The 25,003-nt window shown below is 39.9% G+C and overlaps 1 protein-coding gene across 11 annotated transcripts in view; it reads right to left on the bottom strand.

Moving 5' to 3' along the window:
• ZMIZ1 (zinc finger MIZ-type containing 1) overlaps positions 1-25,003 on the bottom strand; it is a 478,186-nt gene that overhangs the window by 34,367 nt on the left and 418,816 nt on the right. For all 11 annotated transcript variants that reach the window (XM_074958674.1, XM_074958670.1, XM_074958666.1 and 8 more), the window contains 3 exons: positions 4,082-4,196; positions 2,138-2,355; positions 143-341 (listed from right to left, as the gene is read on the bottom strand). In XM_074958674.1, the coding sequence (XP_074814775.1) occupies positions 143-341; positions 2,138-2,355; positions 4,082-4,196 (532 nt within the window). The remainder of the gene's footprint in view (positions 1-142; positions 342-2,137; positions 2,356-4,081; positions 4,197-25,003) is intronic.

Here is a 25,003-nt window from a genome sequence, read left to right as displayed (position 1 = left end):
GATCGCTTGGTCTCCGTCTCTTGTGCAAACAGACACACAATACAGCTGATACCCGAATATCTTACATACTAAATAGGGGCACTCACTTCTCTCTAAAGGCAGAAGTCAGAAGGATACACGTTTGCAAGATCTACTCTCTTACCGGTCCATACTGGTTCATGTCCTTGTTCTGGGTTTCCTGAAGGGCTGCTACAGTGGCTGTAGCTGTAGCTGTTGCTGTGGCAGCTGCAGCTGCAACTGCAGCTGCGGCGGCAGCTGCAGCCGGCTGAGTGAAATCTGCAGGCGGCCTCGTGTGTGGAGGGATCCCCATTCCCGCAGGAGTATTTGGGCCACCAGGGTAACTATCAGGTGAAGAAAGAAAGGAATATTAAAATGGGCCGAGTGTTTTGAGCCTAGATTTGGGGCCTCAGTCTGATGTCATTTGGAACAGTTCCAAAACCATGTATAAGTTTCTCTTGAAAACAAGCACTCTGACAGAAAGAGAGAAGCAGGCATGTCAATGAGGATACAAGAGCAGCTCTGGCATAGAGGGAAGATAACGGCAGCACTTTTCAATGGAGTTAGAAACTACAGTTTTCAGGAGTTTCTAACTCATGTTTAATACTCTGTTCTACCACGCTGCTGGACTCAGAGGCTGTAAACGGACGTGTGCACTGATTATCCACAATTTAGGGGCAGCATGGACAGTAGCATCCATTGTGAGCTTCCTCCACAATGAGCCATCTATGTGCCTCAACAGTGGAATGCATCAGCTTTTCCAGGAGTAGAAAAGGAAATCTGTCCCCACTGAGATCTCAGGAAAGAGGCCGACAGGGGCTATTTGTTATCGACAGTGACCGACAGCTGTCATTTGGTGGCTCTTCAGAGTTCTGCATGAAGCAAGTTGGCTGTGCCTGCATACTTCAGGTACTAATCACAAAACTACCACTAAGTAAGTAAGTAAATAAATAAATAATCTAGAGTACTTCACACCTGTAGATCTCAAAGGTCTTTAAAAAGGTGGGTCAACATTATGCCCATTTTACAGGTGAACTGTACGGAAGTACAGAAAGTTTAAGTGAGTGGTACAAATTCATGTACAGTGGCAGAGACAGTGGCAGAGATGAAAACAGAGGCTAGGTCTCCCATTTTCCAGGATAGTGCTGTTTCAGTCTACCATGTTGGTACCCTTTGCGGCAGTAACAACAAAGGAACCCAGAGATTGACTAGGTCCGGAGACAGAGCTACACTATCACCACAGAAGTGCATTCAGGAAAAGCATTAGGAGCGTGGGAAGCTTGCATGCTTACTGCCTGTGTTTACCTTTTAACGGCCCACGCCTGTGTTTTGTAGATAATCTGGGCTATTAATTTGGCACATTTCACAAGAACTGCACTTACCCCACAAAAATAAACACATAACTTAAAATTTAAGACCAAAGCCCTGTCCCTCATTCATACAAAGTGCTTTATAAATTCCTGCAGTAAGGGGTCTGCCTATTAGCTTTGTAGTGCTGTACCCTTACTAATATTTGAGGTAATTTCCTCATATAGACTGATGGAAGTTGTATCACTGATACTTCTCACATACTAGCCCTACTGAATGTTAATCATTCCTAGGACCTTGGTTTGTGTCTTGTATTTGTGGTAATTAAAACTTTATTTCTGGTGTTTGTCAGGGGTAATTGATTGACCTAATTTGCAGATACAGTGATGAATGTCCTGCTCTTTGAGTAGCCAATTTTTCGAGCAATGGACCCAGTATGCAATTTAGCTAGGCCTGATGAAATAACCACCAAGACTTGGGGTATTTCTAAGCACTCGCTGGGAGATGTGATTACCAGAGCAAGTAAACATACATGTGCTAGCCCTGCTCAAGCTAATAGCAGCGTGGCTGCAGTGGCCTGAGTATGTACCCAGGAAGTTGGGTGGCTTGCCAGAGCAGCTGCAGCCATGCTGCTATTTTTAGTACACTAGCTTGAGCAGAACTAGCCCATGTTTGTCTACCCAAGCTGGGAATCACACCATCCGGCTGGTGTGTAGACTTACCCTTTAAATAACCAAAGGGAACCTATGACACATCCAGTAGATTGCTATGCAAAGCTAGAACACCTTGAACTATTCACATCCAATTGCCATCCCATACAGACTCGTCTTACCTCCCGCCAAAGCCTCCACTTCCGGGATAGTTGGGTCTCCCGTACATGCCCTGCTGCATATAGGGTTGAGCGGAGCCTGCCTTGGCTGAAAACTGCTGCTGCTGCCCAGCAAACTGAGGGGAATTAATGCCAGGGTTGCTTGTAGTCATCCCAGAAGCCATGGGGTTTCCTGCTGGGTTCATAGGGTTATTGGCATTTGCCATTGGGTTTCCCAGCACCTGTGAGGAGAAATATTCAAAATAAGGAAAAAGCCCTTAAAGCTATGGCTGTAAACAATGTTAGTTTGCTACAGACATTAAAGTACAATCAACTAACTTATATACTTGCACTCAAATGAGTCTTGGGTTCATTATGCTGTATGCACCTAGGTATGTTAATTTCTTATGATCTCTCCCTTGCCATTTTCTGATCCCTACCATAAGATTAGTCTCTCACTGAAGCTTCTGAAAAGTTATAATAAGGAACAGCAGACATCACATTTTTTTTTGTCATGTGGAGAATCCATCTGATTAAGTGAAGAAGCAAGAAACAACTGTGTTATTTGACAATTTGTTGGTCTGCAAGATGACAATTTGATTTAAAAAAAATTTTTTCCCCCCAACATAATGTCTTTGATGTAGGACCTCAAAATGACGTACAAATACTCATTAAGCCTCACAACATTACTATAAAGACGTATCTCCATTTTACCGATGACCAAACCAAAGCTGTCTGCACTATGAGCTGTGGTGTGATTCTCTTGCCCATGTAACGTGTACTTGTGTTAAGTCTCTTCGAGCTATCATGAGTGCTGCTGTGGCTACAGAACTATTAATACTCGTGCTAGGTCGATGAGACTAACACAAGTATGCTCACACGAGATGGGGAATCACACCCGTAGCCCATAGGGTAGACATAGCCTAAGGCATAAAGCGGTTCAGTGACTTGACTAATGTTCTTGGATCCAGCTCCTTTTCAAGTAAAGGGAAGTCTTTCCACTGGCTTGAACATCAGTTGGATGGAGACTTGAGTCCTTCACATAGAGAACTGGTTGGGAATTTGCCATCTGAATGATTTTCCAACAGAAAATGGAGTTTTCACAAAACTGAAATTTTCTGTGGCAAAATTTCAATTTCTCTGAAAAATATCAATTTTCCACTGAAAAAAATTGAAATGACAGCTCTCCAGCTATCTGCATGGAAAGTTCATGTCAATTTTGCCTTCAAGAGAAAGCAAAATGGACAAGAACATTCCAGTCAGGCAGCCAGACAAATGTAGCTGGGCTGGGGGAGAGGTGGAGAGCCAGGTGCTTGGCCTCTGGCATTTTGTTTGGAAGGTTCTGGTCCATTTCACTTTCTGCCTGCAGGGAAAAAGTGAAATTGACAAGAACTGTCCAGGCTGGCTGCCTCCAAGCTAAAAAATTCCATTTCAGTTCTCCTGAAACCAAATTTTGTGGAAGTCCCTTCCTGTAAAAAGTTTTGCATTTTGGACTTTTCATCACAATATGAGATGACATTTTGTTCAAAAATACAAAATTTTTCATGGGAACAGATTTCCATTTTCTGGACAGTTATACCCTGGCACTAACCACTTAGCTCTTGCCTCTGTCCCAATGCTTCAGAACATTGCACCAGGCTAAATGAGAAAAGTTTTCCATTAAGGACTCAAGAAAAATGCTGTGATAAACATGTTAGGTCTGATAATCACCCCTCTCCTGTATAGAAAGTAAGTGATGCTTGCAACTGCCACCAATATAATCTGACACTTCCACCCATGTGTTACCAACTCAAAATAAGTGAAACCCTAATATGTAGCCATTGTGCTGCCAGAAGAAGAAAATAAGCAGGGAAAAATACAGTTTTATGACAGTCCTTTCCCCTCTTTTCTCTATTTTTTTTTTATTTTACTGACAAACATTTAACCAAAATGCATAACTCAGGGTAGGGAGCATAAAATGAAGCTTACCTGGCTTTGGGAGGTATTAGTCACACCCCATACTGTAGTGACCACTGATAAAGAACCTGGTGGTTGGTTGGTGTTTTGCTGCCAAGGAACAGAGTCATAGGGGAAAGACCCATCACTGTAAAATACAAACACACCAGAGAGTCATGGTTTGGAACAGTTTAAATGAATGATGGTTGGGGAAGCGGGGATTGATCTCTTAACTGACAAAGGCAGATGGAGTAACCTTAACTCTTCTCCAACTCATCAGCTTTATAAGTATCTTAGTATGTTTAAGAAGTGGGCAGTTTCTGTTTGGTTACAAGCAGAGCGATCACCACAGCATCAAAGCAGAAGGGAAATTAAGTTAATTCATGACACATAAACCCATGTGGTGATGGATGAAATGAAGAGTTCACCCCTAAAACTCTGCCACCTGCAGAAGTAAAAATAAACTCTCGGCCACAGCTTTCAACAAGAACATTAAGCTATCTGGATGTTTGGAGGCATTCATTTTGCAAAAGTCATCCATCTCAAGCTCTTCAACAATCATTGCTTCAGCTGTCTCATTCCAATTCAATTAGGTTTTGAGACTAGACTGCAGCCCCATTGTCTGCAGTTGGAACCAGCATAACCAGAAGAGCCTTTAAAGGAATAGCAGCCCAACAATAATTTTCAAAAAGTGAATTAAAATCCAGATGGCGTCCTACCGCACGATGGATGAGCTGTATGCCAAAAAGTATTAGCTAATCAGTATTCTAGAAAATCAGCTGCTGAAACTAAAAATGCATCCTTTCAGATAACTAAGTGGGGAAGAGCATTGGGTTTTTCCATAAACTAAACAGATACAAGCAAGAAGCCTGTCACATACAAGTCTTGGTGCATACAATACAGAGAAGGAATATGTATATGTATATATGCAATATAATTACCGAATACATCAAACTCAGTTAAATAACCAGAGGTATAAATACAGTATTTTTTCCCCACATATCTTATTTAACATTATTTGGTTCATGTGTTATTATTTATCACTTTTTAAAGTTGATTTTACGTTTATGATTTTTTCCATGTATATACAAACTATTTAAGGAACACATATATAGTCCTTTTATTTTAAAGAGATACTGGCAAGCGGTTTAGGCCATGAATTCATTTTTAAACTAAATTACAAATCTGACCCTGCAAATGCTTATCTAGCTATCTAAGGAACTCATACAACTCCCATTATCATAGAATCTGAGTTCCTCAAAATCTTTATCCTGCAAGGCAGGGAAGTTTTCCAGCTGAGACACAGTGGGGCATCTGTGCTGAACAGGGAATTGAACACGGGTATCCAGCTATCACTCTAACCACTGGACAATCTTTCCGTTCCCCTGGGTCACAGGACTACTCAAGTGTAAAAGTGAGCTAATATGTATGTACTTGAAGGATCAAAAGATATAAATATTTTCCTTTTCAAAACTTGGGGTCTGGGATGCCCTTGTGTTAAGTAGTGTGCATGCATGCTCCTTGCTCCCAAAGAGACTACAATCTATTAACAATAAAATTAATAATATAAATTAAAATTAAGTAATTAACATACATTTTAAAAAGGGGGAAAAAAATCTTTAAAACTGTGATTATCCAATGTTTTTAAAAAACTTTCTCTTGGCCAGTCTGGAAGTCCACCACCAAATCTACATTTTCTGTCTCCATACAGTACATCACAATGTTGCCTCACTGCACAATGTTTCAGCATGATGCAATATTTCAAATACATGCAGCAGCAACATCCCTCCATCAACACTGCAAAAAGCATATACGGCCAGGGATGGGAGATCTTCAGGGTCTGGAATTAGGGGCTGATTTGGACTTCTGTTGTAATGCCTTCCACTTTTTTCCCCTCTACCCATGTGATATTTGCCACTTTTACTTCTTTCCTTTCTCCTTTTGGTGGATGTCTGCACTGGCCTTCTGTAGTCATCCTAATATTTGAAGAGAAATCCTCCCCACAACATTGTTCTTGTTGAACAGCACAAGGGTAATTAAGTCTTTTCATTGCACCCTGGAGGGCAGTGAGTCAGCTGGAGTCCACTAAAAGAGTACTGACTAATTTAAAACAATGTTAATGAACCACCACATGCTAGGGGTCAGCACTGAGGCGGACCAAGCAGCAGAGGAAGCCATCAAATGAAAAAGAAGAGAAGGAGGGATATTACTTCTCAGGCTATGATGTAGTGATGCTGCAACCATTCAACACAGTGCAAAGAAGAAAGATATAAAAAAAGATTTCCTAGCTGCTAACGCATATTGAAGCCAATGGTTAGTCAACGCTGATGTCAAAGAGGTAAGTGAGGCTTTAGGTCTAAATAACTTTTTTAAAATAGTGGGATTCAAAGAACAAACAGACAAACTAACACCATGAGTTGGTTTCAGATTTCCATATCAGACCCTGATTCACTTCTCTTCTCGACTCCTCTTCCCGGTTGACCCAGGGTCGCAGGTTCCCATGATTCTTCACCACGCTTTCCAGTCCATGGCACAGGTTCATAGGTCTTGGAGTTCCAGTCCTTTTCTCTCGACAGTCTTTCCATCGAACCTTTGGTCTTCCATGTCCTTTCTTGCAGCCCTCTTCCTCCTATGTTTTCTTTGCTGGTCATTCTTCTCCCAATCTTATCACACCCAGCCCACCTCAGATGTGCGCTCTCGGCCTATTGCGTAGATTCCCAAGTCCATCTATCCCCTAATTTCTCCCTGGCACGTGCTCTACCCTCCTCTTGCCTGCCATTCTCCTCAGTATATTATTTTCTACTACCTGTATCTTCTTTTCTTCCAACTCCATAAGGCCCACTGTTTCCAAACCATAGAGCAGGCAGGGACAAACACATGCAGCATATATCTTTTCTTTCAGTTTGTTACTTAATTGCCAGTCCTGCAATACTCCTACCACCTTTTTCACTGCCTCCCACGCACACTGGGTGCTTATTTTCAGTTCTCCAGATCTCCGTCTGATGGCACGAAGTGTACTTCCCAAGTACACTAATTCTTTCTTATGATTCAGCTTCTCTCCTGAAATTTCCATCAATAGCTCTTCTTCCACTTCTTCAGTTTTCTTTGTGTTTACCTTCAGAGTATGATCTTCAAACACAGATGCCCACTTTGATACCAATTTATCAATTCCTCTTTGCCGTCCGCAAAAAGGGCTAGATTGTCAACATGCATTAGTTTTTTCTGTCTCTCCACAGGCTCGGTTCTCCTACTAGTTGTCTCCATAACTAGGATGAAGTGAAGTGGACTCAGCACACTGCCATGTCTCAATCCCACCATCACCTCAAAATGCTTCAAAATTCCAAGTGCTATTCACCACATTTCCTGACCCTCAATACAACTCCTTATTATCTCCACTTCTTGAAGTCCCCCTGCCATCCATCTCAATGCTCCAAATACCAACTCCTGCAGAACCAAGGCATAGGCTTTCTCAAGATCAATAAATGCAACACAGCAATTACACCCTCCATTTGTCATTCTTTCAAACTTCTGTCTCATTGCAAATATCCTTCCCTTCCAAAAAACATGTTGCTCCTCTCCTACATTTTCCTCCACCTTACCCCTCAAACTTGCCTCCAAAACTCTCTCAAGGAATTTGAGGGTTGACTTAACAAAGTGATGCCCCAATAGGCATTGGTATCATTTACATCACCCTTACTCTTCTAAAGAGCCACAATCAATCCTGTTCTCCAGTCTGGTGTCCTTACTTGATCACAGTAAACACACAGTAATCTGTGAAAGCTCTTTACTGCAGTACTTCCAACTACCTTGCTCATATCAACAATTATGTCATCCTCACATCTGCTTTACCATTCTTCATCTTATTCAGTGCTGCTCTACTTCATGTACAGAGATTGATGTCTTTTGAAACATCCCCATAATTGCTGACAGTGTTTGTGCTTGCAAATCTTTCTTCTCATTTAACAACCTTTGAAAATATGTTTTCCATACCTCTACTAACTCTTTAGACTAAGTCACTTATTTCTTCATCTGTTGTGCTTCATTGTTTCTTTTTTGCCAACCCAAAACCCAACTTCCTGCCATCATCTTCCTCCAGCTTTCTGTACAAATTCCTCTTCAACCTCCAATCTTGCCTTAGCAACTTCCTTTTTTTCCTGTTTGAATTTTTGATTGTTTCATTATCAAAACCTGCTTCCTCAAACTTTTTGAATAATACTTTTATTCTTTTTAACTTCTCTGGTACATCACATTCTATCACCACCTTGTTCTCCGAAAGCACACCATCTTTCTACTCATTCTGCCACATATTATCTCCATGAAAAATTCCTCTGTTCTTCCCCCACTTACTCACTGCCGTTGGCAATGCATGAAAGCCTTCACTGACTTTTTAGTAAAACTTTTCCTTTCTCCCCTCCCTTACATAGCCACCAATGCAATTTCTTCCTCAATTTCATCTTCTTTCCTCAGGTTGCAGTCAGATTCCAGCTATTAATAATTTATGTTGTTCTGCTACATATTTACTTTATATTTTTAACCATTTTCATATATTCTCTTCTTATCAAAGTACAGTCTACACAGGCTTTACTTTTTCCACTGTAGTATGTTACCAGGCAGGATTCTCCTTTTTCAATCCATGTAGTCACCACTGAAAACCCATTAAACAAGCACTAGTCAATTCACTTCTCTTCTTCTGCATTTCTTTTACCAAAGCCAAATTTACCCACTTCTCCTTCTACTGGGCTCCCTTCACCAAAATTACAGTTAAATCTTCACCAACCACTAACAAATTATTACTCTCAACCACACCAGTCATCATGTCTGACATGGATTGTTTGTAAATTCGCTATGAGAAGTCACTGCATGAAAAATGAGGTTTACGTGGTGAATAGAAACTAGTGACTTGCAAAAAGAAAAGGAGTACTTGTGGCACCTTAGAGACTAACCAATTTATATGAGCATCAGCTTTCGTGAGCTACAGCTCACTTCATCGGATGCATACTGTGAATACTTTGTATTATATGAATTATATTGTATTATATGAATAATTGCATACTTGCAATGATTCACACATGATTTGTGGCATTTATTTGGAAATACTGTGTGTATGTGTAAATTAAGATTTATTTTTAAAAAAAGTTTACACAACTGAAACTAATTTGTTAGTTCGCTTGTTAATGCAAATGTGTGTGTGTATCGGACACTCCGTTTACACACGTCCACTTACTGAGAGAAAAGCGATTCACATTGCTTTTTGTGCACGGGGAGGTTTGTTTAGACAATTACTTTATGTTCATAAACTATTTACCTTAATAAAAACAGTCAGTTTAAACATAGCAAATACATTAGCTACAGTATGTAAATGGACAGCTTTGTTCATGAGGTAATAAACATATGATTTACATCATCAAGGATTTGCAAAAGGTAATCTAACAAAGAATAATAATGAAGATGTATGAAAGATTTTTTGTTAGGTATTTGTTTTAGCATAAAGGACAACTAGTGATATACAGATGTAATACAAATCTCACAGCAAAGTTAAAGTGAAGGAAGGGGAAAGGACAGAGTAACTAACCTTTAAAATGTTTCCAGTCCATGCATATGCTGTGAGGAACATACTTCTCATTACCTTTTTCCCGTTTTACAGTTCTGGGGTTCCCCACAAAGCCCTAAAGGCTGATGGACACACAACCCACATGTACTTTATAGCACTAGGCATTAGCTTTCCTGAAAAAATTTCACCACTTTCGCTTCAAAGTTAGGCTAAGGTTATGAATAAACCCAGCTATTTCATGCAATTAGGCTCCCAGCAATTTCTTTCCATTGTTTTCCCCCATGTCTGCTCTCTAGTTTTGGTGGAATCTCTGTCATTTGAGGTGTAGGTGCTCTTCTTGGCTTAACTACAGTATCTGCAAAACTGCTAATACATAAAAACAGTCCTTTAAGTATACTGCCTGCACCAGTGATCCTTGGAATGACAGTGATGTGGATAGATAACAGCCATCACAACACTCACTGTCATTTCTCCCATTTCCTTGTCTGTTAGTCACCTATGGACACCTACAGAAACACTTGGTTGCAGGCAGTGAAATTCCAGAGTTCAAAACTAGACCAACTCTCTTGGCTCCTTTTCACTATCATTTAAATGAAAGCAGTGTGCTCTAGTAGATAGTATGCTGGACTGGGACTCAACAGATTTGGGTTCTATTCCTGGATTTGCTGTTTGACAGTGGGCAAGTCACTTTGCCTCTCTATGCTTTTGTTCTGCCTTTTGGCTGTCTTATAGTTAGATTATAGCTCCTTGGAGCAGAATCTGCCTCTTATTATGTGTATGTATAGTCCGTAGCACAATAATGATCTCAACCTTGGTTATGACCCCGGCATGCTATTACTGTAATACAAATTAAATAATAATTATTAATAATAAATATCCTCCCCCCCAAAACCCATAAAACAAAAAAAAAACCCATTACACCTACAATGGATAAATACAAGAAGTCAAGAGTGAGAAAACTAAATAAACCCTCAAGCCTCTCTTGTACCAATCAAAGGATTTCTTATTATATGCCTATAAATTTAATAGCTTTTTGACTTTCTACTTTATTTTATTTAATGTTTACACGAGATTCTCTGTAACTGCTATATAAGTTAACTAATGACATATTGCCGGCAGTGAGCCCTCTTAGTCAAGTCACCATTGTAAACTTAGTGTCAACTTATTTCAACGGTTTCTTATTGTAGAAGATATGTTATATTACTAAACACACACAAACACACACTGAATTCCAACATTCTTTAGATTTTTCAGTGTGCTCACCGCATACTGTGGATGTTAGTGTCATTAGGCTTCTCTGCTTCGTTCCTTTTGCCAACATGAATAGAATCGTCTTTAATAAAAATGAAATTACAAAACTGGACAGAACTCCATTAATACCTTAGTTTTGATAACAGTAGAAGGCTTCAGAAAGGAACTCAGGTTGTATCTCACCACAGCTCTGAAACTGGAAGTTCCTGGTAACCTTTTTAATATATACTACAGGGAGGCAAAAATTTTCTTCAGAAATTATTTTTGGATGAAGAATGGCTTTTGTAGTGGTCAACACAGAAATTCCCATGTAAAATAGCTGATTGTGAGAAAATTTTGGGAACCCCAAACTTGAAAATCAAGGTGCTTCTGCTTTTGGCAATCAAAAGCAAAACATTCTCAGGTTTCAGTTTTTCAACAACCCCCTCTCCCCCAAAACATCTGAAGAAACTTTTGACATTTTCCATTTTGTTGAAATTATTCACAGGAACAAAAACAAACTCCCAAGTAGCTGGAACACACACGTGTGGTATGTATACAGTGCACCGTTCATTCAGCAGAATGTAGAGTACATACCTGCAAAGTCCCCCTAGCACAGGTATAAACAGCACTGTAGCTGAAGGGGCATGGCTGAGGCAAGGAAAGACACACCTGAAGGGTGTGGGTATGTATGCAAGCACATATCATGCATGCTCTCTACTCGCCCAAACCATGTCTTCCTGTCTCCTCTGTAGCAGTGTGGTGTCCTCCTGCCTCCCTCCTTCTGGACCCTTTCCCCGCTACAAGGAAAGACTCCCACACTAGGGAAAGGATCTGGTTGGGGGAAGGCAATGGAGAAAGGCTTAGGCAGCTCCTTGCCCTGGAGCCTTTCCATGCTGCAGGAAGAGGCTCTGCCACAGCCTTTCCCCCCCACAAGGAAAGTCTCCAGCTGCGGGGAGCTGCTGAAGCTTTCCTCCATTGCCAGAGCCTTTCACTGACAGATGCAGCTACACACTACAGTGTGGACACAGCCTGCTTTTCCCTGCAGTGTGTAGCTACACATATGCTGTATGCCACTGCCAGTTGGGTGCAGTGAAGATGTAGGCCCTCCAAAACCCCCACAGATGGAGTGTCCCAATTTGGAGCTTTTTTGGTTTAGATTCAACTTTTTTTTTTTTTTTAAATAAAGCATTATTATTAACAACATTTTATCAAAAGTTACATGTAGTGAAGTTGTCACATGTCCTTTTAGGCTATCTTTTATGTGGATTTTAAAAAACACTGCATAGCATACATAAACACACAAATACATATTTACATATAAGCATATATAGTCTTAACTTTGAAGACCGATGCATTTGAAGCTTGCCACAATGAATGAGGAGAGTTGTAATCAGATGCCTTTCTGTACGGGGCTGGCCAGACTCTGAATATATTCAAGGTAGGGACCAGCATGCAAGCAGTGGCATGGGAATGGGCATGAGGACCACAAACATTTGATTAATTCATTTTTTATTTAGGGTTTAGCCTGGGTGGCTATAAACGATTTAGGGTTTTTAGCCTGGGTGGTCCAAGCCAACAGGGACATCTAAGGAGTCATTGTAAGGACAACAAATAATATCTCAATTTATGTAATATCCTCCAAAAAATGGTTTTACTTGTGTATATATATGATAGAGAGAGAAAGAAAAGAACCCAAGCATGATGGTGTTGTGGTGTAAAGTTTTGTATTAGCATAAGTTTGGGGTGGCTACAATACTTTTGACTATTGAAGCGATAGTGAATTCTGCAGCTCTTCCTAAAATAAGAGTCAATATTTACTTAATATTGTCATTTGTATTATGGTCGTTCTTAGTGGCCCTTATCATGAATTTGGACCTCACTGTGCATACAAATATATAACAAAGAGATGGTCTCTGCCCCAAGCACCATAAAAACTTTATCTCATGCCACATCACTGACTATTCTGAATATGCCACATGTTATAGAAAAGCTATTTTAGAAATGTTTCAAAAGGTTCTTGTTAGAATATTTTTTGTATAATCTCCACCAGACTTTCTTAGTAGCATGAGTATAAATGCACAAACCACAGAGGGCAAGACAAAATATAATTTTTTAAACTTCAAAAAATGACCCCAAGATGTTTTCTATACATAAAAACGTCTAGTCTGATATCTCTCAAACTTCTCAACAAGATGCATGTGTTGTGTCTCTCTTTGGAAGGCCCTGAATCTCCCATTTCCAATGGCATTAAAGCAGGCATTTCTAGCTCTGCCTGGTTGACAAAGATCTGCCTGAACCCCACTGTTCCAGGACTGAATGTTGCCTATATTGGGCCACGGACCAGTGTAAATTGGAAGGGAAGGGGGTTAGGAATTCCACTTTTGAGTGGAAAACAAGGAAGAGTTTTTCTGGCTGGTTGTTTGTGGGGGAAAAAGAGTAGCTGATCGAAACTGCTCTAGGCAGACCATTCATCCGGTTTTAAGCGGGACAGGTCTGTTTTTAAAATGGTTTGTCCCCTGGCCAGTTCTGAGACAAAACCAGATGTGGTTTTGTAAGGTATCACAGATGAGGGCTGCCAATTTCAAGAGTGTGCTGCTCTGCCCCCATTGTGACCTTGTATACATGATGTGTGCAAGGTCACACCGGTTGGGGCTTGGTGTGCTCTTCACAATCGTGTCCTCCATGCATGCAAGGTCATGCCAGTGTGGATGGACCCACCCATGCTGTTCCAGGAAGTACTGGAATGTCTGGTATTCTGGGAATGCAAGAGTGGCCACCCTAAAACTGCTCTGAGGTTTGGAATGTCACTCCCAATACAGATTAGTCAGTAGGCAGAAGGCAGGTGACATGTGCATGATAAATGCAGTTCATAACATGGCTCTGTAATTTAGCACATGGCTAACACCACCACGTGCACACAGATGTTCATTAGCCACCATCGCTCCTGAACTTCAGCTATTCTTTGGGTGGAATCTGGTGGATGTTTAACACCGCAAAATTAAACCTGGAGGTCGGGGGAGGATAGCATCTCTGGATGCGGTGTGACTTGAACATTTTTTCTTTGAGATGTGCAATGGCCCGAGCCTGTGAGGCCTACACAGCTTATGTATCGCATTGGGTGGGAAAACCGCCTTCCATTTCACATTTGGCTTTCTACAGGGCAGACAGGGATACACTTACTCATGCTGAGTTGCATCTTACACCACAAGCAGTCTCATTGTGGTTACTTGCATAGTAAGACACTACTCAATTTGAGTTAGGGCATTGGGATCTGACTCTCTATATCTGAATATGAATCAGGCCCGAGTAGTTCCCTTATAAATAAATTCACGTTTCTCAGCCTGAGTACAAACTACATACAGAGTCCTGTTATATTAAATATTCCACATGTCTAGACACATGTGCATGCAAACATACACAGCTATATGCAACTTATTTCTGGTTGTGTAGAACAAATTACATCAAAGCTATGCAGCTAAGAAACAAACACACTCCCTGCATCAAAAAGAAGCTGGATGGGGTTATCACCATATGACATTGTGGGACTACAGCATTCATTCTGATTAAAGAAGAAAGATTAAAGCATCACATCCAATTCTGTCTATTGTTATACAAGTAGACCATGCAATGTGCTATCACAGTCACAGATTACAGTTACAAATTCCACCACTAATGGCCCTGTTATTAACATGCCACCTGTTACCTTTTCTAAGATGTTGAAAAATATCTTAAGAACATTTTCAGCTTGACAAATGCAGTTTAATTTTTATTGCCTTTCATAGTACAGCCAGACCCATGTCTCATTTATCTCACATGTGACAGAATGCAAAACCAATTCCTCAGTTTCCCCCCCAGTCAGTTGCAAGGCATTCATTTTGCTCTGGTTTATCAATATACCTGGGATTCCATATCCGATTGCTCCTTTGCAATAAAAAAAAAAAAAAAAAAAACAACAACACACCCACCCAGTATTCTACCATTGCCTGTTGCCTTGGTAATCCAAATGCCTGGGTACTCGCTGATTATCGGAGAACGAGACTCGCATTGTTCACACCGCAGCGCGTCTGCTATGTTAATGTGAGATAATGGCAGCCAGAAGACTCCTTTTGTTCCCAGCTTTGCTGTTTATTCATAATGCCTGGAGGTCAGCGACTGCTACAACAACCCAGGAAGGAACCGCTGAAAGCGTGAGCAGATTCCACTTCTGCTTTTGCCTCTGAGACAGCGGGTGGGGGGGATGCACAGAAATAAGACTACTGGAAGATCTGCAGAGAGTCTGACTCAGAGAGAAGGTGCAGCAGCAACCAGGAGGGTTTGATGGAATTGCATTTCTGAGATTACAGATGAAGCTAATTTACTCTCCCCAAAAAAGCAGAAAAATTGCTTTCTTTAAAAACAAAAAACAAAACCCTACTGGAACTGATGAATTATTTTCGATGGAAAAGTCACAATGAGATTAGCTTGGTTTTGAATTTGAATTTCAGACGCGAGTTCAGGGGCTGATCGATTTGCAGTTCAGATACCTGAACACGTCTGATTAGAAGGAAATTACTGAATGAGCAGCTTGTGCCTTTTGATCGGAACCACTGAATGATTTTTTTTTTTAATTTCAATTTCTAGGACAGAACAAATTGGTCCATGCCCAGTGGAAGAGACTGAGCTTTTAGAATGAAGCAAAGTAATTAAGTAAAATGTGTGGATGGATTTTCCTTTGTTTTACCCTGAGATGCAGTCTGTGGACTAATTCCTTAGTAGTCTTGCAAGACAAACACAGCATAGTGTTTCCACAGTGATCAGGGATGTGTGTATGTTGCGTTAATACAGAGGTTCAGATTAGCCAGGGTGACTGTACTGGGGTGGTTCAAAGGCGGGTGAGGGGGAAGGGGGTTGTGGGGGAAAGCCTTCCCTATGCAAATACAACTTCACTGTTCTGGTGTGACTAAACTTCATGGCATGTAAAGGACATGTCTGAGAAATGTTCACAGAAGTATTTAATACTTTGCCTGTCAAAATTATTTGGAAAATGCTATTGCTTTGAAACAATGACAGTGGCAAACAAACTATCACATCATATCTCCTTTGACATGGTAAATGGTAAATAAGAGCATGAACAGGATTACTGCACCTTCCCTGAATTCTTTACTTAGAATGGTGGGATATGAGCAAATTGAAGCAGCTCCCTTGGCTAATGAGTTTTTCCTCACTCTTTTAACAGCCTCTTTATTTGAAGAAATAACCAATGCCCATTAAAGGCATTGTCAGTATCTAATTAATTTCACAGATACATCTGTACAGGTTATTGATGTGCTCTGTCTATTGAACAGAGTCTTTGTTGTTATCACTAATGAAACACAGGCAGTGATTTTAGCTAGAGTTCCTACCCACTTTAATTTAGGGGAACCATTAGAAACACTTTCCATCACTTCAATTACTAGTGACTACTTCCTTTTCTTCCCACTGTGAAATTTACTGAAACTTGAGACCCAAGTGTATGAGAATGTTCAAAAATTAGAGTCATAGATCAGGAATTTACTCCTTTTATAATTTCCACCTTAACTGAGTTAACTTATTAGACAGGGTCATTGAGGAGATTCATATTTTCATCAAAGGGAATTAATTACAGGTATTTTTTAAAGAGAAGGTGTCAGGATAAAAATCATTAAAATTCTCATAGGTGTTACTACTAACATTAGAGCAGGGGGTCTCAAACTGAGGGTTGGGACCACTCAGGGGGTCATGAGGTTATTACATGGGGGGGGGGGTGTCACGAGCTGTCAGCCCCCACCCCAGACCCCGCTTTGCCCCCAGCATTTATAATGGTGTTAAATATATTAAAAAGAGTTGTTAATTTATAAGGGGGGGGGTCGCACTCAGAGGATTACTATGTGAAAGGGGTGACCAGTACAAAAATTTGAGAACCACTTCATTAGAGTATTAACAAAGAATTCTAAGAAACAAATGTACTTTCTACTATTTATGTTTTTTTTTAAATTTTATTTTATTTTTTTTTAAACTTTTTGCACTTCACTTAGATTTGAAAATGAAGCTAGATTGGAAAATTCACTTTCCATTCAGAGTCCTGTCACTTCCGGGTTTTCAAGCAAGAATGTGATGCTAATCAAGTGTCTGGGTTTCCATCACTTCAAACAGATCTTTAAATAACTATCAAAGCAACAACCATTTCTATCAGTAACACCTCATTTAGAGAGCAGCATGTTGAGCAAAGGGAAGGCTGCACAGAACATTTGGGGAAATCATTTCCTAACAATCACATCACAACCTTTTCTGTACAAAGTTTTCAGGCACGAGTGGCCACTTTTACCACAGTTTTAAGCAAACAAACTCTAGGCACCGCAATGCTTTCCCAAAGTCTTACTACTCAATCAAGGATTTATCATACAGAACCCAACAGATTTTGGACTCTGAACTTTTCTTTAATCTATTTCCTTCTGATGGTGCATTCCACCACCTCCCCACATGATAACACCCCTCCCTCCCCCCAGTTCTTGCAGAATCAGGAGTAGCATAGGTTGCCTTACTGGACATATTCCTTTAAATTAAGCATTCACCATCTGTTAGTCCTGTTCACATTTTCCTCACAAAAAGATGGAAATGCTTTGAAAGTCTGCAGATGTTTTCTCTTAACAATGCCGCATTTGTGTAGATTTTCCCCATGTTTCAAGCCCAAGCTAGGTGTGGAAAGTACCCAAACTCTCAGAACAGAGGTTTACATAATATAGAAAGGTTTGTTTTCACCAAAAAATGGCCTCTGTTCCACTGCTTCTACTTTTAAAATTACTGGACTTGGAAAGTGATTAAAGCAGCTATCTTCATTGTTAGTCAAAACTGCCAGAGATAGTGATGGAGGCAGGCTCTCCAGTTGCTTCAGAAATGACTCCATCAATACTCTGGAACTGGATGACATCTAACCTTAATGAACCATGCACAGGGCAGGACCCTAAGTGCACACAAAAAATTTAGCTGCAGAATTATCTCCAACAAGCCACAAACACCTCCCTACAAAATACTTCCATTACTGGCTACATTTAAAATGGAAAAAACCACCACCACGCTACCTACCTTAAAACAATTTTGAACAATATCGCAAGTGCTATTTTGGAGCTATGGCTTAGACAAAAAATAATAATGATAATTAAGAAATAAAGTGCCTAAAACCTAACTGAATTACTGGTTAATCTGAATGTCAGTTTAATTTTATCACAACCTCCAGAACCAAATCATTTGTATTAAAAAATAGCTGTATCCCTTTATTTCAATCAATTTTGATTGCTCTAAGCAGGCATTATTATAATCCAATCCCTGGCTATAAGAAAGCTGCCATTTAATTAATATGGAAGGCCAAAATTCAAAATGAGATAGAAGATAAAAAGAACCAAAGGAAGATTCATGGTAACATATGAGACTACAGCAGCCAGCTGTGTGTTTTCAGACATTGTTATTGACAGTGTAATCATAGATATGCACTGTACAATCTGTAATATGCACCCTGGCACTTGTACAGAGTCAAACTCGTCACAAGCAGCAGTAACATGTAGTCCCACACACTTCGAAGAAAGCTGTGCCCATTTAAAGCTGGGCTTAATAAGGTCCATGTAGAACAAGGTAAACCACTTAATTCAATAAATGCGGTAAGTATAGACTTGATCAAAATAAGAGGAAGATACTGTAATAATAATAATTTGTATTTACACAGCACCATTCCCCCAGGATCTTTAAGTACTCTACAAATATTAATTAAAACTCAACTACCTTGTGTGATAAGTATGTGTTGTTATACATGTTAGCACAGATTGGGAAATTATAGTGTATGTCACTTGCCCACAGTCACACAGTACGAAATTTACCCTATACTGAGGGCCAACCCCAGGATTATGTGCTAAATCCCACTTAAACTCTCACAGGAGGGCTAATTTGGGACTTAAGTGATGGACAGGTCTCATGTTGGTGCTCTGCTCAGGGGTGGATTTTCATTAACCATTAATAGTGTTGGGAACAAAATTCATGTGTTTATTATCCAGTCTTGCACTAACTACCGCACCACACTGTGTTTACTGAAATATTAAATGAGTTATTTAAGAGCCAACAGATATCTCAGTCCTCCATAAAACACAGATGACAATTCCTGCCACAAGGAACTTACAATCTAACCACATTTCCATGTTAAACCAAAAGCATGTCTTTTTTCAAATTGAAGTCTTTATTTTATTGAACTGTTTGGCTTGCATGCAACGGACTTAGCACATAATCGCCTCTAATCTTTAAAAGACAACATTCTGTATTTATGAAAAACCCAAGCATAGAGGGATTTTCGGGATCTGTGTGCTCAGAACCACACAACCAGAAGCCAATGCTAAAACCATCCAAATATATACCTTTTAACATAAGAAACTTTCAGCCTTGCTTTCTCCTTCCCTTTGCCCTATGTTTGACCTGAAATATTACTGCCAGAGCTCTCTTGGCCTAGTCATTTCAACTCTTCACCAACCCAGCTTAAGCTTTCAAAAAACAGTTGGACTATACACTAGGAATCGGACAAACCTGGAATCTTGCCCCTGAGTTCCTTTGACATTCATGTGCATGTATAAGTCACTGATAATTCAGATGAAAATTATCTTGAATGTTTTGATTCAACATCTTAACAGATAAAAACACAAGATGGGGTATTAGTTGGCATATGCTACAGACCACAAAATCACACTAGAGAACAGGATGATTGCTTCCTTATGCATCTATAAGGTACAGGGCAAAAAAAAAAAAGCTGTATGATAATGGGAGATTTAAATTTGAGTGACATAGGCTGGAGGTCTCATGATGCCAGTATTAAAACATCCTTGGAATTCCTAAACATTATAGATGACAATCTCCTAACTCAAAAGCGTTGCAGCCAACATGGAAGAATTCTTTATTAGAGCTTGTCTAAAAGAGGAACAGATCACACAACTAAAAAATAATGGTAGCTTAGGTACAAGAGATCATGACTTGATCATATTTATAATGAGCAAGCAGAATAAATTCCAGACCAGTATATACTTGGTGCTTTAACAGGGCTAATTTCCCAAAGCTGAAAACAATTGAGCCAGATCAGCTGGAAGGAAGAATTTAATCAAAAAAATGTGAATGATCATTGGGACTCGTTTAAGAAAGCTTTATTATATCTCCAAAACCCCAAAATCCCAGAAGAAGGCTGTACTAGTTAAAAAACCAACCTGGTTTAGAGGGGAAGCAAAGGCAAATTTAAGGAATAAAATATATTACAAATGGAAGAATGGGGAAGTTGATAGCTCTGAATATAAATCAGAAGTTAGGAATTGTAGAAAATTGATAAGGGAAGCCAAGGGACACAAGGAGAAATCTATGACCAGCATAGTTAAGGAATGAGAAGGAGTTTTTAAAACATATTAGGAACGAAAAGAACCGTGACAATGGTATTGGTCGATTAGTAGACGTAAGTGGTAGAATTATCAATAATAATGCAGAAAAGGCTAAGTGTTCAATAAATATTTTTGTCATGTATTTGGGGAAAAACATGATATAGTCTCATCATATAGTGATAACACTCTTTCTATTCCACTAGTATCTCTGGAGGTTGTTAAACAGAAGCTATTAAAGTTAGACTTTTTAAAATCAGTAGGTGAATATGACTTGCATTCAAGAGTTTTAAAAGAAGAGCTTCCTGGACCATTAAGGTTAATTTTCAATAAGTCTTGGAGCACTGGGAAAGTTCCAGAAGACTGGAAGAAAACTAATGTTGTGGAAATTTTTTTAAAGGGTAAATGGAATGACCTATTTATAGGCCTGTCAATCTGACATCAAGCCCAGGCAAGATAATGGAGCGGCTGATATGGGACTCTATTAATAAAGAATTAAAGGAGGGGAACGTAATTAATTCAAATCAACATGGGTTCACGGAAAACAGATCCTGTCAGACTAACTTGATATTTTTTAATGAGATCACAAGTTTGGTTGATGAAGATGATAGTGTTGACGTAATATAGTTAGACTTCTGTAAAGCATTTGGACTTGGTACCATGCATTTTGATTAAAAAACTATGGCACACATTAAATGGATTAAAAACTGGATAACTGATAGGTCTCAAAATATAATTGTAAATGGGGAATAGTCATTGAACAGCTGTGTTTTCAGTGGGGTCCTGGATGGGACTGGTTCTTGGCTCTACACTGTAACATTTGTATCAATGACCTGGAAGAAAACATAAAATCACCACAGATAAAGTTTGTAGATGACACAAAATTTGGAGGAATGGTAAATAATGAAGAGGACAGGTCAAACCGATATGGATCGCATGGTAAACTGGGCTCAGACAAACATTATGTGCTTTAATATGGCTAAATGTAAATGTGTACAACTAGGAACAAAGAATGAAGGCCATACTTACATGATGGGGGACTCTATCCTGGGAAACAGTGACTCTGAAAAAGATTTGGGGATTGTGGTGGATAGCCAGCTACCAGTGTGATGCTGTGGCCAAAAGGGCTACTGTGATCCTGAGATGCATAAAAAGGGGAATCTCGAATAGGAGTAGAGAAGTTATTTTACCTCTGTGTTTGATACTTGTGCTACTGCTGCTGGAATACTGTGTCCAGTTCTGATACCCCAAATTCAAGAAGGATGTGGATAAATTTGAAAGGGTTCAGAGAAGAGCCGTGAGAATGATTAAAAGATTAGAAAACATACCTAATAGTGATAGAATCAGGGAGCTCAATCAATTTAGTTTCATGACAAGAAGGTTAAGGGATGACTTGGTTACAGTCTGTGAGTATCTACATGGGAAACAAATATTTAATAATGGGCTCTTCAATCTAGCAGAGAAAGGTATCACACAATCCAATGAATGGAAGGTAAAGCTAGACAAATTCAGACTGGAAATAAGATGTAAATTTTTAACACAGAGGGTAATCAAACAAAGGGACAATTTACCAAGGGTCGTGGTGTATTCTCCATCACTGATGATTTTTAAATCAAGATTGAATGTTTTTCTAAAAGAATTAGGAATTATTTGGGGAAGTTCTATGGGCTGTGTTATACAGGACTAGATGATTGCAATGGTTCCTTCTGGCCTTGGGATCTATGAATCTGTATATGTAAGGTGCTTCAGATAGGAATCCTTGGAACCAGACTCTCATGGATATAGCCCATTTTCCAGTTGAAAGAACATAGGAACATAGGAACTGCCATATTAAATCTTGTCTGTCTGAGACCTGTATCAAATATTAGACAGTGGCCAACCCAAGATGCTAAAGAAGAAGGTTCAAGAAGGTCCATAATGAATAATTTGTGATAACCTACCTATAGAAAACGTTTCTTCTTGATCAGAAACAATTTAGTAGTTGGTTTATGCCCTGAAGCATGAAGATTAGCATTCCTTTTTAAATCCTAAATAATGTAACTGTGGGTGCTCTCATTATGCAAGTAAATATCTAATACTTTTATGAACCTTACGAAGCACTTGGATCCATTAATTTCTTGTGGCATTAAGTCCCAAAGCTTGAACAAGCATTATTCTGGTTTGGATGCAGACAAAATCTCATAAAAATGGCTTGTGAGATTTTGGCACCGAGTCAAGTTTTTTCAACGTTAGCATCTATGTAACCTCAAATCCAAACCAGAACCTAATCAGGATCCAAAAACTGCCTCCTCAACCCAGTTTGACTTTGTATCCGTGAGGGAGAACTTCATGGTTGCCGTTGGGCCTCTTTTTTAAAAGGCCAAAAAAACCCCAACCCCCAAAAACCCCCAAACCAAAAAACAACCCAGTAAATCCCCACTCTATACTTAATTTCTGTTTTATGAGTTCACTGAAGAACAATCATGGAAATGTACAGCCTCAGCAAGGACTGCAAGGCAGTTGCAAATCAGCTATATCTGTCCTGCCATCTGACATATAATTTACAGTGGTCAGATTAGGGTCCAATTTAGAGCTGAAACGAATGCACATTCTGAAGTGATTATACAAATACCCAATGGGCCTCAAAGACTGCTGCATGCCATTTTGTTAAATTGCACTCGTACAAGAAGATATGCCACAGAAGTGTTGTTTCCAGAGGGACATCACAGCATTGGACTACTCTGATTTGGGATTTACCTCATAGTACCAGCCAAAGTAAAGCTTTTTTTTTTCCAAGGCTGTATTCCAGGCAAAAGAGAGAGAAACGTGGGGTTCAACTGAAATTGGATATGCCCACTTGTGAACATAACTGGAGGGTATGTGTTAGCCCAGGCAGTGACCTATTATGGGTACATGGAATACCCAAAGACTACAGTATTGATTTTATAAAGAGAAAAGGAGTACTTGTGGCATCTTAGAGACTAACCAATTTATTTGAGCATGAGCTTTCGTGAGCTACAGCTCACTTCATCGGATGCATACTGTGGAAACTGCAGAAGACATTATATACACAGAGACCATGAAACAATACCTCCTCCCACCCCACTCTCCTGCTGGTAATAGCTTATCTAAAGTGATCATCAAGTTGGGCCATTTCCAGCACAAATCCAGGTTTTCTCACCCTCCCTCCCCCACAAACTCACTCTCCTGCTGGTAATAGCCCATCCAAAGTGACCACTCTCTTCACAATGTGTATGATAATCAAGGTGGGCCATTTCCAGCACAAATCCAGGTTGTCTCACCCCCCCACCCCCCTCCAAAAACCACACACACAAACTCACTCTCCTGCTGGTAATAGCCTATCCAAAGTGACCACTCTAAACATTAGATGTATCAGTATGGGTTAGGGATTGTATTCTAGCCCCATGGAGGAGTTACAGGACTTTCCTAGGGGAACAAAAAATCACTGCCGGGAGGGGGAGGGGGGTAATACAAATTCCTAGGACAGTAACCTCAACCCCTGGGGGAAACTGCATATACTAGTGTAGTCTGGTTTAAAAGACCTGACACACAAAGAAAGGAGAACTGTGTAAAGTCACCAGCCTGACATAGAGAGGGTGGTCACTCTCACCCAATATAAGAACTGACATGCTGAGACCAACAGGGACAGACCCTGTGGAAGGGGTCTGAAGGACTCTGAACCCTGCCAGGGTCTCCAGGTGGGAGAGGGATGTCTGCCTGGTAAGCTGTTTACGGGTTTTAAGATAAGTTTTCTCTGTAATGCTTATGTTAGGAACAAATAATAGTTGCTTTATAAAGCACTGGATAACCCTGGTCATTGCCTCTGAGAGAACAGGACGGGAGATGCTGAACTGAAGTCAGACTTGCTAAGGTGTTCACTGTGAATTGCAGAAGGAATTATAGACTAACTCCGTGGTCTACAGGGAGAGTGTTGCAGGACTTTGCCTGAGAAAGGTGACAGCTAGAGGCCTAAGACTTAAGTGGGATGCCCTCAGAGAGGCCACAAAGGGGTCAGAGGTGCAATTAACTCAGGAACTGTGACACAAGTCAGTCAGGTATTTCAAGACCTAACAATCTTAGAATCTAAATTTAGCCTTTGACAGGATATATTATTTACACTGATACATAATGGGCTGGTTCACTAGACAACAGCCATAAAAGATTATTGTTGATTGCCTTTGCTATCTCTCTTAGCTACTCATATGGTCTCCATTACTGTACTATTTGAGATCGTCACAAGATTTAACGTATTTATCCTCACAACACTCCTGGGAGGTAGGGCAGTGCTATTATCTTCATTTTACAGATGGGGAACTGAGTCACAGAAAAATATTTTTTCCATTAATGAAACAGAAATATACCAAAACAAAAACAAAAGAAAAACACAGAAACCCAAACCTCAAAATACAGAGCCAAACACACTAGCATAAAGTGGAGTCAACTCCAGGTACTCTCGCAAAACAGATCATAGTCTGACCCAAAGTTCAGAATGTATTGTGTAGGTCTTACCACGGTGTAAGGACATGAAGAATTTAAATGGCAATTTGACTTAGCGTACAGTGTTATAATGGTTTAATAATAAAAGTTTCCTACATTTTGGTTATAAACTGAGCAGCTGTAGAAATTATTTTTGGTTTGTGATGTTAAAAATAAATAAAAACAGAAATATAAGGGATGCAGTTCCAATGCCTGATGTTGCCTACACGAATTCTCCTAATCTCTCATTGACCTGAAGTAATGCCACTGCTCTTCCCCTAGCTAGCTGGGAACTAGAGGTTTCAA

The sequence above is a fragment of the Natator depressus genome, chromosome 7, assembly GCF_965152275.1.
Source record: "Natator depressus isolate rNatDep1 chromosome 7, rNatDep2.hap1, whole genome shotgun sequence".
Taxonomy (NCBI): domain Eukaryota; kingdom Metazoa; phylum Chordata; order Testudines; family Cheloniidae; genus Natator; species Natator depressus.
Note: the sequence above shows the minus strand (reverse complement) of the source record. Positions and strands in the feature narration are given on the sequence as shown.